The 17,181-nt window shown below is 44.9% G+C and overlaps 1 protein-coding gene across 7 annotated transcripts in view; it reads right to left on the reverse strand.

The window, feature by feature from the left end:
* Positions 1 to 751: 751 nt before the first annotated feature.
* Depdc5 (DEP domain containing 5) overlaps positions 752 to 17,181 on the reverse strand; it is a 125,080-nt gene continuing 108,650 nt past the window's right edge. For 6 of the 7 annotated variants that reach the window (XM_028758279.1, XM_028758282.1, XM_028758281.1 and 3 more), the window contains 6 exons: positions 16,058 to 16,285; positions 12,066 to 12,235; positions 8,346 to 8,517; positions 5,450 to 5,510; positions 1,596 to 1,678; positions 752 to 1,490 (listed from right to left, as the gene is read on the reverse strand). In XM_028758279.1, coding sequence (XP_028614112.1) covers positions 1,198 to 1,490; positions 1,596 to 1,678; positions 5,450 to 5,510; positions 8,346 to 8,517; positions 12,066 to 12,235; positions 16,058 to 16,285 — 1,007 coding nt within the window. In that variant the 3' untranslated portion in view covers positions 752 to 1,197. The remainder of the gene's footprint in view (positions 1,491 to 1,595; positions 1,679 to 5,449; positions 5,511 to 8,345; positions 8,518 to 12,065; positions 12,236 to 16,057; positions 16,286 to 17,181) is intronic. The other variant, XM_028758285.1, reaches the window with a different exon arrangement.

A 17,181-nucleotide genomic window follows, 5' to 3' on the forward strand; every position in this document is an offset into this window, starting at 1 on the left:
TTTTAAAGACCAAACAACAAAAACCCAGTTTCCCAGGAGAACACAGTAGGATGAACCAGAGAGAAGTTAGGTTTCATAGAGATAAGAGACAAACAAGGAGGGCTGGACCTGGAGTTATACACAGGGCTCAGGAGAGGTACAGGATTTGAAAGATTGTAAGAAGGTACATCAGTCAGGGTGTGATTAGCACTAGGAAGCAGTAACCACAACTACCAGGTCCCCCTCTTAGTTTGCGGTCTTTGCCTTCCCTGAGCAGTCTAGAACCAGAAGCTTTCCCTGGACCTGTCAGAAATGCCATGATGTTTGCTCTCCTGAGCTGGTACATCCACTTAATGAGGCATATTCTTACAACACAAGTCTAGAGCTTCCTACTGTATTGTATCGTCTGCTCAGTAGTCCTGTCCAGAAGGATCCTTGTTCCTGGCCAAAGACTTTTAAAAAGAAACCTATTGCCCAGCAGTGGTGGCGCACGCCTTTAATCCCAGCAATTGTGAGGCAGAGTCTGGCAGATTTCTGAGTTCGAGGCCAGCCTGGTCTAGAGTAAGTTCCAGGACAGCCAGGACTACACAGAGAAACCATGTCTTGAAAAACAAAACAAAACAAAACAAAAAACAACCAAACAAAAACAGAAACCTATCAAGTCAAGTCAGAGCCAGACTAAAGACCAGTGGTCCTAAAGCCCTCTGGTCACCTGAGGTGACCTGGCTGGCCTGGCTTCCAGCCATGGTGGGACTGCTGCTACGAACAAGGCTAGTAACAGACACTGTGTGGGGGCTTTATTTGTCTCTGCTATATACACATATGTACAGCTGGTGTGAGCCAATGGTACACTATGTCACAGAATTATCTTATACACACACATTCTTGGGCAGAAAGCAGGAGGTTCTGTTCCAAATATCCCACTGCTGGTGAAGGAAAAGGACCCTAATGGAAGCTGCCTAACCCATTCCCAGACACTGACTTCCTCCCACAGACAATCTGTGCCTCCCCCTGCCGTGGGCACATGACGGCGAGATCTGAGTGGTGGTAGCAGCAGCAGCTGCTTTATCTTTCTCCTCACTCATATTTGTGCAGAGGCCAAATATCAGCAGTGGCCCCACTCACTGACAGTAGCAGCCTGACACCTGATGCCCAGAGCCTAACTGGAAGGCTGGCTCCAGCATACCCACAGCCTCTCCTAAGTGGAGTAGCCTGGCTTCATGGAGCACTGGCATGCATCTTCTCCAGGCAGTTTGTCCAGAATGTGACCAGTCGGTTGTCACGGTTGATGCAGAAATCCGTGAAGTCCTTCAGCAGCCGATCAGCAAACTTCTCATCCCCCGTGGCACTAGAACGCCATGTCTTGGTCAGCATGGTGTTGTAGGCCCAGTTGTAGCCAACCCGCTCCTCACAGAACATGTTTTGGTTGGTAGAGCTGGTAGAGTTTCGTCGTCGCCGCTGCTGCCCAGAAAATTTGCGTTTGGAGTATGGCAGCTGAAGAAATACTGTTCCTGCAGGGAGAGACCAAGCCTGAGTGGAGCTGTTGGTTCTGGTGGTCCTGCCGCTGCAGGCTTGGGCAGGGACTCGTGCACCCACCCACAACCACAGTTCCTCACCTGTAACATGGATATACTGTGGCTTATTCTCAGCAGGGAAGTTAAAAGCAGAGGCAGAATATTTATCTTGCACAAATCCAAACCTATGGTAAGGACAGACACACAGACACATGGTCTCATTAGCTAGAGAAACAGGGAGCAGTGTGCAGCTATACCTGACAGGCCAAGATGATAGAATGTGGAAAGGCCTCCCATGTGGAACATGCAGGCTACATATTTCTGTCCTCGGTAGTTCTCAAAATCTGCCTTTCAACTCGGAGGCTGGCAGCTCTCCTGCTCCTGGTTTACTTTGCCCTGTGGTGACTGCAGCACTCCATCCAGCCTCCACCCCCACTTAGCACCTCTGTGGTCTCCACTTAGCCTTCACTCTGCCTCTTGTGGAGTCTGTCCTGCTCACCAACCCGCATCCTGTCTGTTTTCTTGCCACACCTGACTGTTGTCATGCTGACATTGAGAAGGTTCTCAATAAAGGCCCTCACTGAAATGGAATGACGTATCTCAATCAAAAACCTTTCCTTAAAGGTGAGGAGTAATCTAAGGCTCTTTGCTGTGCTGTGCTCTAGAAATGGGAAATGAGCAGAAACCATTTCTCATCTGTGACTTGTCCTGTTCCACTTCTTATCTATAGCTTGTTCTATTCCTGGTTTTTCTATTTCCATAAAGCACATTTATTCTAGCCCCACCTGCTAAGAGCTGTAAAGGACGTGCTAACAGATGTGCCCAGATTCTGCCCTCTGTCTGAGGGTTTACGTAATGAAGGCATCGATGTAGGAGGTAAAATGTGTCTTCTTCCCTGGACTAAGCACACTGGGGAAGTGCTGTGCTGTACCCTCCAAGCTGCCACCTCTAGGCTGGTATCCCGTACATATATATCAAGTATGCAAACTCAATGGATAGCATCTACAGGACACTTCTGGATTTCTTCCTTACCTTCCAACCAAGTCAATGATTTTAGATATCAGCGGGATCAGAGGCTTCTTGTCTCATTTAGGTCACCAGGAAAGACCCTTACTGACCCAAATACCCAGCCTAAGACCTTTATTTTTATTTGTTTAAAAATACTTTATTATAGGATGAAGAGATGGCTCAGCAGTTAAGAGCACCATCTGCTCTTCCAGAGGTCCTGAGTTCAATTCCCAGCAACCACATGGTGGCTCAAAACCATCTGTAATAGGATCTGATGTCCTCTTCTGGTGTGTCTGAAGACAGCAATAGTGTTCTCATATAAATAAAAATAAATAAATCTTAAAAAAAATTTATTATGCATATGTATGTGTACTTGCTTGTCTGTATGTGCAAGAGTGCCCTCGGAGGCCAGAAGTGGGTGCTGGACCTTCTGAAGCTGGAGTTATAGGCAGCTGTGAGCTGCCTAGGACGGGTGCTGGGGACTAAACTGAGTCCTCTCAAGGAGTAGCAACCACGCTCAGTTTCTCCAGCCCCAAGATGCTTATTTTTTTAAAAACACAATTTAGCCAGGCATGGTGGCTCATGCCTTCAACCCCAGCACCTTAACCCCAGACAGGCAGATCTCAAGGCCAGCATAGTTTACAAAAATGAGTTCTAGGCCAGCCAGGGTTACATAGTGAGACCCTTTCTCCAAAAACCTCAAAACAAACAACAAAAACAAAATTAAATCAAACAAACCACCAACCTCCACCCTCCAAATCAAAATAAAACAAAACAAAAACCTCAGAAAACCTACACTTCAGCCCAATGATCCATGGATACTTCATATTCCACTTGGGGCAACCCAGGATTGCAACAAAGGCAAGGGGCACCCACCTCAGAGATGTACTAATCTCACTCCAATTATCCGGAGTATTTAGAAGGAAGAGCTAGGAGCCACCACAGAGGGCGCTGTGGGGAGGAGGAGGGAGCTTTCCTAGCTCTCTCTGATACGGACCTTTGGGTGGACCATCACTTCAGGCACATCCCCACTTGGAATTCCACTCCATGCAAAACCACAGGCAGGACCAGGGATGCAGCCCAATGGTGGACTGCTTACCCAGCACTCACAAGGCTCTGGGCTCCATCCCTGGCACTGCACACAGAAGCTAAGAGCAGAACAACTACTCTGGAAAAGGCACTTCCCTGGCACTACGGATGGGAAAATCAAACTTATGCCCTCCTAGGGCCTATAAAGCACTCTAGGTGGACAGTTTTTAAAAAGAAGAGGAAAGTGCGATTTGAAGCATGTTATGCTGGAGTATCCTGTAATCTTAACACGTGAGAGCCAGACACAGGAGACTGAGTGTAAAACCATCCTGAACTATACAGTAAGCCCCTGTAAGGAGGAAAGAGAGAAAGACAAAGATGAACTCAAAATAGAGGGACCTGAGAGTCCCTGGCAGAGGGAGACAATGACAGGTACAGAGGAGGTGGGGCTTAGGCAAAGAGTGACACATAGTAGAGTCTGCTGCAGTCATATATGGGACAGCTTTAAAGACATGTAAGGAAGTCAGATCTTAGAAAAGAGACTGAAGAGTAAAGGGCAACAGTGTAGAGAAAATACCCCCAGGACCTGCGTTGAGGAGGATTAGAGAACAAGATACTATGAAGACAAAAAGCAGACTTGGTAAATGAAGGTCAAGTCCAGAGACACCTAGTCAAAATGTGTAGTGTGACTGGTCAAGAAACGGCTCACTAGCCGTACTTTAGCTGGGGCATCCTAATAAGTACTGTTTCTTGCAGATTTACCAGCTGAGTCCAGCAAGCCCCAGAGAGGCAAGGAAAGGAAGACTACACTGTAAGACTTGCCATTGGACTTCTACTGTTTCTAGGCAGTGTGAGTGGAGGTGGAGGTGGACCAGACAAGTCTGCTTCCTAGAGCAAGGTCTTTTCCCAATGACTGCTGTTCTCGCTGCCTCCTGTTCCCTCCCTTCCTCCTTCCCTCTCTTCCCTCTGGTCAGATATACATCCCATTAGCAGTGGTAAGAAATGAGTTACCACGGCACTCACTCCACACCCTTCACCGAACACATACATACTGCCCAGATCTTAGGGTAAGGTATAAGGTAGGGAGAAGCCAGCTTGGGTGGGAGAAGTTAGACACCCATGACCTTGTGAATAAATGGTGGGCACTGGGGGAGTACTCAGGATCAGGTGCTAGCAACTGAAGAGGTAAGACAATAGGACAATACAAAGAAGCTGCTTCAAGCAGAAGATAATTGAAACAGTGAGAGGAGGCTTTGTTTCACCATAGGAATAAGTAGCAAGTGGACACCAGCTGAGTGACGCTTGGAAACACTGTGGTCTGCTGCACTGGAGAAGAAGAGAGTGAGTCAGAGGAGCCCAGGAAAAGCTTACCTAGTGCACAAGTAATACTACTTTCATCCATTTTTTTTAAACCATCCATTGTCTTTCTAAAACAAGGAATGTTTACTGACAACTTTTACAATGTTTCCCTTCACCTGTCTCCTCCATAGCATAACTGGGTTCTTTGTAGGCTACTTACAAAGAACAAAGCAAGGAGGTCTGAGAGACAACAGTCACAGACTGCAGGGCAACATTTCTCTCTGTCTGAGTGCAGGTAAGCAGCGAGCTTTTCACTAGAGCAATGGCTCTCAACCCCTTGGAGGTAGATCCCTTCCACAGGGGCTGCATATCAGATGTCTACATTAGGATTCATAACAGCAGCAAAGTTACAGTTGTGACATAGCAACAGAACAGTGTTATGGCTGGGGGTCAGCACAGCATGAGGGGTACTGAAGGGTCACAGCATCAGGAAGGTGGAGAAGCACTGCTCTACAAGATCCTTTTTCCACCATAACAGAAGGAATTGGGTTTCACTTTAGTAACTACTAATGTAGAAAAATACTGATTTGGTCACTGTTCCTTCTTGCTAATGGACAAACCTGTGTGCAATGGCTTCTTGGAAAAGGTGCATTCGATCCCAATATGTCTCTGGTTCAAAGCCTGAAAGGAATAAGGAATAAAGGCTGAGCTGTGATCACAAGATCTGTAATAGACTCACCCTGTTCTCTTCATTGCTTTTGACAATTCCTGTCTCACAGATCTGAACTTTAGTCCCCACCCAGTTATAGAAATGACAGCTGTGTACCCCATAATTCCTCTTCAAGCCTCACAGTCTAGAAAGGTAGAGTCCTCAGGAGCTAATGTGATCATCAGAACTCAACAAGGCTTATGCTAATGTCCTAATTCTCAAACTGAGGAAAGTCCAGTAATTTTTGTTTACTATTTGTTTCTGACACAGGGTCTCACACAGCCCAGGCTGGCCTCAACCTCTAAGTGGCCAGATGGCTTTGAATCCCTGACCCTCCTACTTACTTACAGGTGTGTACCACAAGACCTGGTCTGAAGAGTATATTAAAACACAAACCTGAAGTGTACATTAGGTGCTTCTGAAAATAAAACACTCCCCTGCCCCTGTTTCTAACATCACTAACTTTATATTTCCCTGTAAAGAAAGACAAAGCTCCATTTTATGGGTAAAGAAATTGAAGCAAGTAAATATAAAAGGAATTCTTGAGAAGACATCAGCTTCGAAGGGGAGGCGAGCAGTGCAGGAGAATGTGCTCTTTTGTTACCGACTGAATTGGTCCAGCCTCCCTCTTCCACAGGGCAGATGCTGAGGACCAAAGCAGAAAGCAAGTGGGAAGGCCAAGCACTGTTACATAGCAACAGGAAGCAGAGATGGGTGGATGGAAGGCTGAGCACTGTCACATAGCAACAGGAAGCAGAGCTGGATGGATGGAGGTTTTGAGGATCCTGGCAGCAACAGTACAGACAACCCAAGAACTAGGAATGGAGTGGCTTTGTTAATCTGTCCACAATTAGAACTTTAAAATAGATGGGAGACACACATCCCACACCCACTCATATGCACATACACACTCTCACATACATAGACACATGCACACATACACAACCAGACACACCCAAACACAGACACACCCACATACACACACACTCACATATATACACACATATACCAACCACATTTGCTCCAGATTTTAAGGTGCAGACTCATTGTTACAAGAAGTAGAGAAAACAAGAAGAGGCACCTAATCTAGAAAATTTAATTTTAGATTTGTGTCCTTATTCCTTTAAATTAGGACCTTTCCCTGTAACCATGGTAACCAACTGAGGCTGATGGTTTAGAAGACCAGGTCAGAACTGGCAGGGAAACCATCCGCTACAATGCCTGTGAGCAATCCTGTATCAGTGAGAAGGGCATCTTTAGATGTTGTGAGGTAACTATAGCCCCTCAAGATATTAACAACACTGCAGTAAGTTGCCTGACCTAACCCTCTGGGAGGAACATAATCATTCACATTTCAGGACTGCATAAATGTCTTCTCTCGGCCCTGTGCAGCTCAGACTCTCTGGCCTCCAATGCAGAACAACTCTGCAGGGCTCAGGTACACAAATGTCTGCTAAGTTGTAAGCAGAGAGTACAGACTGTTCAAACTAGCAGGCAGTCTGTCATGAAATCACAAGATCACTAGGTTTAGTCTACCCTCTGGTAAGTCTTCCTCACCCTCTGTCATTTAGTGTAATGCAAACGTACAAGGGAGTGGGAAGAAAATATTTCTCTTCATCAGAGTTGTGTTTTTCACATTTATAATCTTGCTATCAGCTCCTGATACATTAGCATTAACTCCAGCTTCTTGCTTTTGAAAATGTCATCTTGTACTCACGGAAAGCTTTTTAGGAGCTATTTATGAGTTCATCAGCACGTGTGCTTGGTGATAGCAGTGGGAAGTGTAGATGGGGAGACAGTGTGGGTAAAAGGCACAATGGGCTGGTCCGCTGTGACAGACCTTTTCTGACAGAAGGAAAGGCTCTAATCTCAGTCCTTGAGATACAGTACTGGAGACACATGCAGGGAGCCCGGGACTTACAAAGCCTGCTGCAACTTTGCACAAGAGGACACAGCTTCCTGTTTTGCTTTTGATGGCCTTTCTAGGGCCTTATTGCATGGACTAGCATGCAAAAAGCTCTCCTCAAATCCAAGCAAGCACTGCCGGCAAATCAGGTGGCTGGGAGCACACGGGACACAGCAATGGTGTAGAGATGGACAGCACACGATCCCCTCTCCCGTCTACTGCTTGCTTCACACTGTCCTCGCAGAGCTGGCAAAGTAGCTCTAGCCAATCCATGCAAGAGAAATTCAAAGCTCAGAAGCATTGAGTGATCTGCCCCAGATTACCCAGTCACTAATAAAATCCAGCACAAGGGCTGGAGAGGCAGTACAGTGCTTTAGAGACCAGGGCCTCTTTCAGAAGAACTAAGTTTGGTTTCTAGAACCCCCATGGTGGCTCACATCCAGAACTTCAGATCCAGGAGGTCTAACTTCCTCTTCTGGCCTCTGTGGGCACCAGGTACATGTGTGATGCTCAGACAGAAATGCAGGCAAAACATTCATATGTTTTTTTAAGAATTAAAAATCCAGGACAACAACCCAGATTATTTTGCCCTTTGTAGAATAGCTCTCTCAAGCAGCCTGTAATTCTGTTGTTTCTTTAGGCAAATGTTCACTGGACAGTGATGGGCTTCATTATGACAGTTTATAGAAGCATCTTCCTCCTTCCCCTCTCTCATCCCACTGCCCATTGGTCCTTTTTTCTCTTTCTGAATAGTCATTACTTCCTCCTGCTTTTTGTTTCTTATTAATGTCTTTGTTCATTTTCCAACTAGATTCTACTTATGAAAGAACATGGGAGAGGGTGCTTTTGGAAGGTGGTCTGACTCAGTGAGATAGACCCTGCAGGGGGGAGCAGCTCTTACTATCGAACAGGTGCTCGCTGCCCTCCTTGAGCAAGCAGCCGAGGTTGAGTGGGATGAAGAGCTGGGCCCTCAGGGGATCGCCATACAGGTAACTGGGCAGTGCGAAAGGACCCTCCAAAACTGGGACTAACAAGAAGCCACAGGAGGTAGCTTTTCGATGCCAACCTTGGACCTGAAAGAAAGTACAAAACAGCATCATCTCCGGGTTCTTTTAGACTAGAGTAAATACCTCTGATTCCACAAAGCAGACCGGGCAGACATATCGATTACATGTTCATCTGTTCATGTCCTCTGGCTCCGACCGTCCTGGTCAGGAAAAAGTCTAAGGATGCTTCCTGATGACTGCTAGAAAAACTGTGAGTTGAGCACGCAGCTCTTTTTTATGGCCCAAGCTTCTGATCTTCAGTTTCTTTTGCAAGGAACTGAAGAGAGGACTAAGACCTTTCTTATTCTGTGGGATGTCGGAGGAAGGTCACATGACAAAGGCTGAACGCTTTTAGCTTTGTTGTATATTAAGTCCAGTGTATGAAATAAGAAGGTAACCCACTCTGACGGATGTAGGGCAGGAGACCAGTACAGTGATTCTAGACAAAGTGACCAAGTCTCACCCACAGAACACACTCTGGGGAACTCCCAAAGCTATCTCTCTGAAAGCTAGACTTCTGTACGTAACTCCAACAACAGTCCCTTGGGTGATTATATAAGCTTTTTTGAAATATGTTTTAAGAAACATAAAACTGATGTATACTTAAAAACAAATAAATAAATTAAAGAACAAACAAAATCCTAAACTGGATGGCTGGTGAGATGGCTCAGTGTTTGGTAAAACCACTTGCCATCAATGCTGAAAACCTACACTTCATCTCCCTGGAGCCTACATAATGGAGGGAGAGAACCAACTCTTTCAACTTGTCCCCTGACCTCCACATACAGACCTTGGTCCACACACATACAGGTAAGTTAAACAACAATAAGAACAACAAACAATAACAGCAGCAGCAACAACAATAACAAAAAACCACCCCAAACCAAACCAAAATGCTGTGATAAATGCATTAGCTGCTTTCACTGGTTTTATGTGAATAGATGTGAAAACCGAACTCTTTAATGACAGTCCCTAAACTCCTTGGTAGAACTAACACTCCTTTTCCTGGTGTACGTGAGTGCTGTGGGCATGCTGTTTTGAGATACAATCACTCCACTGTCAACCTGTTGGGGAAGAGCTGGTGTCCTCCACAAGGTGAACTGAGCAAAATGAGCACCCGGTACTGTCTTTCTTTCCTGTTTTTCTGTTTTTGAGCCATAGTCTGGCTACGTAGCCCATGCTGGTCTGGAATTTGGAACCTTCTGCTTTTACTTCACATCTGGGATTACATATGCATGCCACCATGACTAGCAGCAGGTATCCTTTTAGACTTGGATCTTTGGTGTGTGCACATAAGATAGGTCAAGGTCAAGGCTAGTGTTTTCTCTACCACTCTCCACCTTAGCTTGTGTGTACATGATACAAGTGTGTTTGTATGTGTGTGAGTGCTGGTGCACACATATCACAATGCATGTGTGGAGGACAGGGAACAACGCTGGGTGTTGCTCTTCTCCCTTCCACCTTGCTTGAGACAGGGTCTCTTGTTCTTATTGCTGCATATACCAGGCTACCTTCTGGAGACTCTGTGCCTATGCTGGGATAAAGAATGCTGTCAACGCCTGGCATTATGTGGGTTCTGGGGATTCACATTCAGGTCCTCATGCTTGTGGTTTATCTACTGAGCCAGCTCCCCAGTTCTCCTATCTTGTTTATTTATTTATGAGAGAAAGAACAGAGAGAGAAAGAATTAGGGTAGGACTTGTGACAGTCAATTCTCTTTTCACCATGTAGGGCCCAGGTTGCCAGGCTTGGCAGCAAGCAAATATTCTGGGGCTTGTCATTTTGGTTAAGTGGCTGGCCCGAGCTCATGAATTCCACCTGTCTGTGCCACCCCTAGCCCTAGTGTTATAGGTGCCTGCCATTATGTCTGGCTTTCACGTAGGTGCTGGGATCTGACCATCCTCTTGTACAATTAAGGACTTCTCTACTGAGCACTTATCTCTCTAGGCACTCAGTATCCCTTACTTGGATCTTATGGATGGTCTTTGGATAAGTACCTTTCCAAGGCAGGAGTTCTTGAAGATTCTAACACATATAAAAAGCCTATGCCTAACAGACACCTAACAGAATATCCCCAAGACTCTATGTTCTATAAGACAAAATTAGGCTTACAAACTCCCCTCCGTCCCCCAAGACTTTCTCTGTGTAGTCCTGGCTGTCCTGGAACTCACTGTGTAGACTAGAAAGCCCTAGAATTCAGAGATAGGTTCCTGCCTCTGCCTCCCAAATGCTGGGACTAAAGGTATGTGGCAATACCACCAGGCTCACCTTACAAACTCATGACTACTCTCTCCTGTAATTCTCTCAAGGGATCCCTCAGCATTCACTAAAGAATTCTTTTTACTTTCTAGCTGCTTTTAGCTATGTAGTGAAATGCTTTGGCTGGTATTAGAGGACAGTGGGACTCGAGTGATGCATGAAAATATTTCTTTTGTGCATAAAAGGAGGAGTGGAGTGTGGTGATGGCTAAGGAGGGCTCTGAGAAGATACAACCTGGCTTATTTTATGGTGCTGTAGCTGGGGATGGACAGTGGTGTGGGCTGGACTCACAGCACAGGATCCACAGGTAGGTCAAGATAGAGCAGCAGAAGGAAGGACAGGTAAGAAGGCCATCTAGCAAAGGCTCCCTAACCCTGACACTGGTGACACTGTGGGCCAGTACTTCTTTGAGGGACTTATTCATTAGCACTGACAACTCTGGTTGCTGTCCATCAAATGCTAACAATATATCCAATCCTCTCCTGTGTGGAGCTGGCAAAAATATCTGGTGGCCAAATGCCACCAGAAGACAAACTTACCAACTTACCCTTGCTTGAGGAACGGTAAGTTAAAACCAGTGATAGTAACCAAGAGGTAAACTGAAATTAAAAAAATACTAGAATATTCTGTAGCTATTAAAAACAATGAGGCAAAAAAAATTAAATCCAACAAATGAAAAGCAAGGCAGATTAATTTGTGTTGGTATGGAAGATATATACAGGTAACAGAAAAAACAGAATGTAAATAATATGTACCCAGCAGCATGTGAGCATAAATGTATTCTTACTCTGTATTCCAGGCCGATCTGGCACTCACTATGTAGCTAAGTGGCCTTGAACTTGTGGTGATCCTTTTGCCTCAGCATCCCAAGTGCTGAGTTTTTTTAGGTGTGAGCCACCACGGCCAGCTTCCCATCCCTGTTTTGGATATACATAGACTCTCCCCAGGAGTGTTTTAAACATGGTGACAGTCATAGCTGCTTTTAGATGGACGTCCCAGGACACAAAGGGGAGATGGAGATTTGCTTTCCCTTCTGGACTAGTGATTCCAAGTTTTGGTTAGCACAGCTAGGGGTGTACTACTGGCATTTAATGGGTAGAGGCTAGAATGGGCAACCAACCTACAATGGGCATCCAATCACTCACAACGGATAATTATCTGGCCTGTGTCAGTAATGCCAAGGTGAAGAAGCACTAGTCTATACTCGGTGAACTTTTCTGTGTTTAATGTTTTAAGGCTATCCCTACAGGTCAATAGGTTATGTGAAGAAGCTTTACAAAGCACCCCCTTGCCTTAAAGTACAGTAATGATCTCACCATCTCAAACAGTACTGTGGCAGTCACTGCCATCCAGTGTAGCTTGATCTCAAAGGCGGCATTGAGAGAGAAGTTTCCGTGGTAGTAACAGCTGCACCACTCCAGCCGGTCTGTTCGGTTGTTCACATCAACATCCAGGGTCACAGTCCTCTGCTCTGGGACAGTGGCAGCTGTGTTAGCACACAGCAGGGCGTGGGGACACACAGAGAGAGTACAGGAGTGGGGTAATGGAGAAGAGTGGACAATAAGTACCTTAAGTATGAAATTGTACAAGTGCCCAACAGAGGCTCTTATCTCTGGAAATCACTAGTCAACAGTCCAGGGGTCTAGAAAAAACTTGTTCTGCTTACTATTAGATGATAAATATTTCAGGCATTCTGAGCAGTGGTAAGCGTCTGTGAGCAGTTACACTAGTGTAGGGCAAAAGCCCCATAGACACTGCCTAAGAGAATGGGTTCAGCTATGTTCCAATAAAACTTTATTTATTTATTTATTTTTGGTTTTTTTCAAGACAAGGTTTCTCTGTGTAGCCCTGGCTGTCCTGGAACTCACTCTGTAGAACTCAGAAATCCGCCTGCCTCTGCCTCCCAAGTGCTGGGATTAAAGGCGTGCGCCACCGTCGCCCGGCCCAATAAAACTTTATAAGAACAGATGAAACTTTAGGATAGTAAGCAACTCTATGTTGCTATGATAGAAAACAACGCTGTAAATTTATACAAACCCACAGAACGTACAATACCAAGAGTAAACCCCTAACAGAAATAACGGATTTGGGATGATGACAGTGAATCCACGTAGGTTTGTGGGTCAGGACAAATGTCATCTGATTGGGGTTGACAGTGAAGGAGACTGAGTGTGAGAGAAGCAGGAGATCTATGGGAAATCTTTGCTCAACTGAAGAAGATCAGTGATTATAGCCACACATGGTAGCTTAAATCTATAATAGTAGCATTCAGAAGGCTGAGGCAGGAGGAATAGAAGTTAGAGGACACTGTTATTATATAGTCAGACCTTGTCTCAAAAAAGCAAAACCTGGGGGCTGGAGAAGTATCTTACCACTTAAGAGTGCCTGTTGTACAATCAATGAAGCCTAGAGTTCAGGCCCTAGTACCCACATAGCAAGCCAGGTGTCCCACACACTTGTAACCACAGCTCCAAAGGAGGCAGAGATGGGAGGATCACTGGTGCTTGCTGGCTTCTAGCCTAGCTGAGAAAATACAAGCCACAGGGAGAGACCATGCCTCAAAGGACTGAGAAGGCACACAGTGATACAGGACACCCAGTGTAATCTTGTGGCCTCTATGTATGCACATACAAACAAATACTTGTAAATCTAAAAAAAGAAAGGCCAGTTATAAAACAAATCATAAGCTAGGTTTAGCCAATTATGCTGCAGTTTGACTCCTTAGTCAATCCATTCTTTTATGAGAGAAGGATGCTATCTTAACTAGTATCACAAACTCAGAAACTCAACCAGGCTGTACACAAGAGCTTCAGAATTCAGTGACCCAAAAACAGAGAAAAGGAAAAATCAGCCCAGACTAGTGAAAAGGAAGCATTACTTTTTTGGTTTTAGCCCAGGAAGGTATTAGGTTCTACAGTATTTCTTCAGGAAAGGAAACCTCATAGTGAAGCCATGTACATCAGGGCTTTGACCTCCATGGACGATAACCACAGCCAGCATACTTAGGTTTTCTATAAATCAGGATCTGTTCCTCATCATTTTTCTTTATCTGAAAGAGCCAGTTTGGTTCTGGGTTCTGCAGATAGAAGCTGTGAGTGGCTCCTGGATGAACAAGTTTAATGAGCTTCTGCTGGAAGGCAGAGCATTAGCTGGGTACTGAATGACGCTCCAGAAAAGTGAGCATGCAGAATGGGCAAAGTTCTTGATTTGGAGCTGGAAAAGCCAAGCTTTTGCAATTCTAGCCACAGGCATGTGTCTCTGAAAACCACACTTCATGTCTCCTGGTTTAATTCCTTGTCTGCAAACTGAGATGGCAGCCCAGCCAAGAAACACATGGCTCAGAAAGCTCCCTCACTTGCCTTCTCCTCTAGCCACTTTGTGTCTCCTGTTTTCCTCTGTCTCATTATGCCTTCCTTCTAGTTTATGACATGAGCCTCACTAATGCTCAAAGTGAGGCCTGTCTGTGGCTTTTTGAGCACTTGAGGCACATTTGGTACCTAGTTGTTCACTCGGATACTAAAATGTTCATTAAAGCTAGATTCTGTCTGGGCTTCATGTTCCTGCTTTATGACACTCTCAGGAGCAATTTACTCAACACTCCACACCAAGGAAAGCTGTGTTCTCTGGGCTAGCACACTATGAGAATACTCCTCCAGATTCAGAAAGCCTGTCACAAAACCAAAGGCAAGGGATAAACACCAGCAGTGACTCCCGACATCTCTCTTCTATGATCAGATCTGTTAAGTGCAGAATAGGTGAGTCTAGGGGACATCCAAGGAAATGTACTAGTCAGCCAAGTAGTAATTGCTCTAGCACTGGCTTTGTACTTCTAGGGTAAGATTTGACAATGCAGATGCTTCTAGCAGGCTTTCAGTATGGACAAAGCTGCAGCTACCTACATGGGAAATCGAATCAATATGCACAAGACCAGAGGAGAAACAAGCCCAGCAGTCTAGGGGGTTATTAGTGATGTAGAGAGCAGACCAGTATCACCAGTGGAGAAAGAACACTGATGCTCAGCCCTCACAACCAGAGCTGCCTCACAACGAAGCAAGTCCCAACAGGTTGAAGGGAATTTTTAAAAAAGAAACTAGCTAGTTTCATCTACATTCACCAGGAATACTTTGGAAAAAGTTTGGATAGAGGAATGCAACAGTCTCTCCTGACGTCAAGACCTAACAGACTGCCATAGAAAACTGAAGGCCTGTGCTCTGGCAGAAGGCAAGTGGTGGTGTTTCCTCCAGCCTCTGCAGCATCCCAGCTCAGTGACTTAAATAAGAATGGGGAAGTAGGAGCCAGCACAGGCCAAGCCAAGGCTCCACACATCAACATTAGGCATTTCTACACAGCTTTCTGCTGCTACCTCCAAATGAGCATCAGAAGTTTTTAAAAAGGGACAAGCAAACAAACAAAAGCCATGCCCAAACAGTAAAACCAACAAAACCCAATCAAATCACGGACATTAGTGAAACTCTGGTCTTTCTCTTCTGTAAATCAACTTGGGTGTTTTGTTTTGTTTTGTTTTTGTTTTTTAAGAAAAATTTGAGTGTTGAAGCTATATATTATTTATTTAGCAAATCAATAAATTGGTTAGGTTTTTGAGTCAGGGCCTCATTATGCAGCTTGAGCTGGCCTCAAATTCACAATCCCTGCTCTACTTCTGCCTCCCAAGTGTTAGGATTATGGATATGTACTACTAATTTCATCTGGCCAGAAAGAAATTGCTTTTTTGTGTGTGTTTTGAGACAGAGTCTCTCTATGTAATCCTGGCTGTCCTTGAACAGAGACTTTCTTGCCTCGGCCTGCTAAGTGCTAAGATGAAAAGGTAAACTCACTACATCCAGCCATACTTAGAAACATATTTTTTTCTTATTTGGCAAGTTGGCACATGCCAACGGTTTTAACCAATGGTTCTCAACCTTCCTAATGCTATGACCCTTTAATACAGTTAGTTCCTTATAGTGTGGTGACCCCCAACCATAAATTATTTTTGTTGCTACTTCATAACTGGTTTTGTTAGTTATGAATCGTAGTGTAATTATCTGTGTTATCCAGTGGGTCTTAACTCCTCTGAAAAAGTCATTTGACCTCTAAAGGGGCCATGACCCACAGGTTGAGAACCTCAGCTTAAAAATACAGCAAAGGAAAGTGGATCTTTGTTTATTGTAGACCAGCTAGGAACACACAATGAGACCCTCACAAACAAACAAAATAACAAACAAACACTTTTCTTGTGGTTCTAAGTAAGGTCTGTATATGCCACCCTTCCCCTGCTACCTGCTACTCCCAGACTCCAAACACAACTTACCTAACAGCGCAGCTGCCTGGCTCCTTCCTCCAAAACTTCGGCTAAAGGAACTGTGCCTGCTTGCATAAGAGGCTGGCCGGCTGGGTAGCCAGGGCAGGAGGAAGGCAGGAATCTCAGAGTGCACAAGCTCTTCTGCCACAAAGGCCACCTCAAACCACTTGCGTTGGAAGCTGGCAAAGTCATCCACTCCTGTTGTGTGCCAGGGGGCAGAGGGCTGCTGCATAGCCACTGGGAAAATGCAGAGGGAAGTAAAGGATCTCACATCACAATGCTCATTTTCTGACGGATAGATACATGCTGTAATACAGAGGGACCTTGAAAATACTGTGCTAAGTGACAGGAACCAGTGTAAAAGCCTATGTATTATATGACTCTACACACATGACACATTTAGAAACAGAAACCTACTAGTGCTTGCTTACAGAGAATGACTGGAAACGGAGGAGCTAGGCAGTGACAGCTAACAAGGAAGTGTTATGTAGGCTAATTTTATGTTATATAAGCTTTAATTCAATTTAAAAAAATCTTATCAGTTCCATAATAATTTCAGGACATAAACTGTTGTGGGTTTTTCTTTTCTTTTTCTATTAGAAGATAAAAATAGACACTATCTTGACAAGAGTGCACAGTTAATGGCACCCGCTATACCATGTTATGTATGACCCAGAGGCACCAGCTATATCTTATCACGTATGGACCCAGAGGCACCAGCTATACCGTATCACGTATGGACCCAGAGGTGAAAGGTGACTTAGCAGATGGAAGAAGAAGTCACTTCCACCCAGTCCCCACGCATCTGAAGTTCATACACTATGGAGGCTGGTCTGAGTCCTTGGTGCCTACATAGCTATGCAAGCTAGATATACTTATGCTAGAAACTGTTCCTCATTGGAGAACTCCCTTTCTTCATTAAAAAGGGGTGGTGCTATAATATCGCTAAGAAGCAGAGTGTTTGCCTCATGTTCATAGTCCTTGGGTTCCATCTCAGAACCAAAATAAACAGGCAAATACAGACATTCAGTCCCCTGGACTCATGAGCTATATATATCTACATATTCAATCACATACATAGAAAGTATTTTAGGGAAGGCAGGAGAGTATCTACACTGAATATGACCAAACTT

Source organism: Grammomys surdaster, unplaced genomic scaffold (assembly GCF_004785775.1).
Source record: "Grammomys surdaster isolate TR1022 unplaced genomic scaffold, NIH_TR_1.0 126187, whole genome shotgun sequence".
Lineage (NCBI taxonomy): Eukaryota > Metazoa > Chordata > Mammalia > Rodentia > Muridae > Grammomys > Grammomys surdaster.